General features: G+C 55.5%; 1 protein-coding gene across 1 annotated transcript in view; it reads left to right on the top strand.

The window, feature by feature from the left end:
* Nucleotides 1–2,301, top strand: part of CHRNB2 (cholinergic receptor nicotinic beta 2 subunit) — a 19,863-nt gene that overhangs the window by 13,286 nt on the left and 4,276 nt on the right. Inside the window, exons 5-7 of the mRNA XM_006775757.2 lie at nucleotides 92–136; nucleotides 555–664; nucleotides 1,616–2,299. Of these exons, the coding sequence (XP_006775820.1) occupies nucleotides 92–136; nucleotides 555–664; nucleotides 1,616–2,299 (839 nt within the window). The remainder of the gene's footprint in view (nucleotides 1–91; nucleotides 137–554; nucleotides 665–1,615; nucleotides 2,300–2,301) is intronic.

Consider the following 2,301-nt stretch of genomic DNA (forward strand, 5'->3'; position numbering starts at 1 on the left):
CATGGGTGGGGAGGGGTGGGAGGAGCCATGGTGGGTGTGGTGGGCCCCACGGCTGGAGGGCCTTCTCAAGGGCCTCTCTTCTTTCCTGCAGCACGAGCGGGAGCAGATCATGACCACCAATGTCTGGCTGACCCAGGTCAGTGCTCTTCCCAGCCCTGGTCTTCTCTTCCCTCCTTTTCCCTTTCTTTTCATGTGTCTTTTCCCTCCTTTAATCTCCCGAAAAGAGGCAGAAAGGTACAGACTTTGGAGTCTTAATGAACTGGATTTGCATCTTGGTTCTTCCACTCACCAGCTCTGTGACTTGAACATGTTAAACTCTGCAAGATTGATCTTCTCAGTTGTACAATGTGGATTCTAATATCTTGGATTAGCTGTTAAAATTGAATGAGAAAGTATTTTATGGTTCACATTTGCTGGGCAGAGAAGTCACTGTGGGAAGGTGATGGCTTGAAAAAGCTTCCTCAAGCCAGATGGGCCCTCTCTTGTCCCTGTTCTTCATCTTGAGCCCTTCCCAGGGCAGAGGTTGAAGTTGCCTCCCTCTCTCCCTTTCTCAGGAATGGGAGGATTATCGCCTTACTTGGAAGCCTGAGGAGTTCGACAACATGAAGAAAGTTCGACTCCCTTCCAAACACATTTGGCTCCCAGATGTGGTCCTGTACAACAAGTAGGTGACGCTGGAGTCACGGGGAGGCCGGGGGAGACCATGGCGGTGCTCAGGGAAGGAAGGGGTCTTGGGGAAGTAGATCAGCTCCTGCTGGGTATAGAGAAGATGTTTTCTTTGGCACAGAGTCAGTCACTACCCAGATAGGCAGACCCAGACCAGAGATGTATATGGACGGCCAAGGTGATTGGCCCATGGTCAGCCCCCTCTCAGCCAGTCAGGAGTCCCAGTGTTTGCAGCTGCGGTGGGATAGAAATAAGGATTGACAGCCCTCAGTGCCCAAACTGATTCACAGTTCAATTCCCCGTCAGGTCACATGCCTGGGTTGTGGGCTCCATCCCCACTGGGGGGTATGTAGGAGGCAGCCAATCAATGTTTGTCTCTCACCATTGATGTTTCTCTCTCTCCCTCTTCCTTCCTCTCTGAAATCAATAAAAAAATATATATTTTTAAAAAAGAATAGACTTTTCCTGGAGGCTTAGGCAAGATCAGAGAACATGGAGGTCTCAGTTTCTCCTCCAGGTTCCATACCCTCTCCTGAAATAATAAATAATCCCTCTTACCCCCAAGATCCAAAACCACCGGTGGGACCATCTCTTGCTCCCACCTCCCTCTGTCCCCCTCCATTGCTCGGGGAGCCGCATTCTGGCCTCCCTGGCTCCCCCAACTCCTCCATCCGCATGTGAAGCAAACAGCTTACACAAGGCATGACCAGCAGCAGACGTGTCCCTCACCCCCTTCCTCCAGTTCTTCATCTCTGAGGGGCCTCACAGATCTCCTCAGAGAACAGCCTTCTCCCCACAGTCCCACCCAGACACCATTCTTGCGCCATTCCTGCGCTACCACCTGATACTCCGGCCGTGGGTGTCCTCTCCTCCCAGTGAGGGCTGGGGTGATGGGTGGGGGTGGAGGGGCGCTGAGGCCAGCAGCTGACTTCCTCTCACCCCGGGGCAGTGCGGACGGCATGTATGAGGTGTCCTTCTACTCCAATGCCGTGGTCTCCTACGACGGCAGCATCTTCTGGCTGCCGCCCGCCATCTACAAGAGTGCCTGCAAGATCGAAGTGAAGCACTTCCCCTTCGACCAGCAGAACTGCACCATGAAGTTCCGCTCCTGGACCTACGACCGCACGGAGATCGACCTGGTGCTCAAGAGCGACGTGGCCAGCCTGGACGACTTCACCCCCAGCGGCGAGTGGGACATCGTGGCGCTGCCAGGCCGGCGCAACGAGAACCCCGACGACTCGACTTACGTGGACATCACCTACGACTTCATCATCCGCCGCAAGCCGCTCTTCTACACCATCAACATCATCGTCCCCTGCGTGCTCATCACCTCGCTGGCCATCCTGGTCTTCTACCTGCCGTCCGACTGCGGCGAGAAGATGACCCTGTGCATCTCCGTGCTGCTGGCGCTCACCGTCTTCCTGCTGCTCATCTCCAAGATCGTGCCGCCCACCTCCCTGGACGTGCCCCTGGTGGGCAAGTACCTCATGTTCACCATGGTGCTCGTCACCTTCTCCATCGTCACCAGCGTGTGCGTGCTCAACGTGCACCACCGCTCGCCCACCACGCACACCATGGCGCCCTGGGTCAAGGCCCTGTTCCTGGAGAGGCTGCCCCCGCTGCTCTTCATGCAGC

This window comes from Myotis davidii, unplaced genomic scaffold (genome assembly GCF_000327345.1).
Source record: "Myotis davidii unplaced genomic scaffold, ASM32734v1 scaffold208, whole genome shotgun sequence".
NCBI classification, from domain to species: Eukaryota; Metazoa; Chordata; class Mammalia; order Chiroptera; family Vespertilionidae; genus Myotis; species Myotis davidii.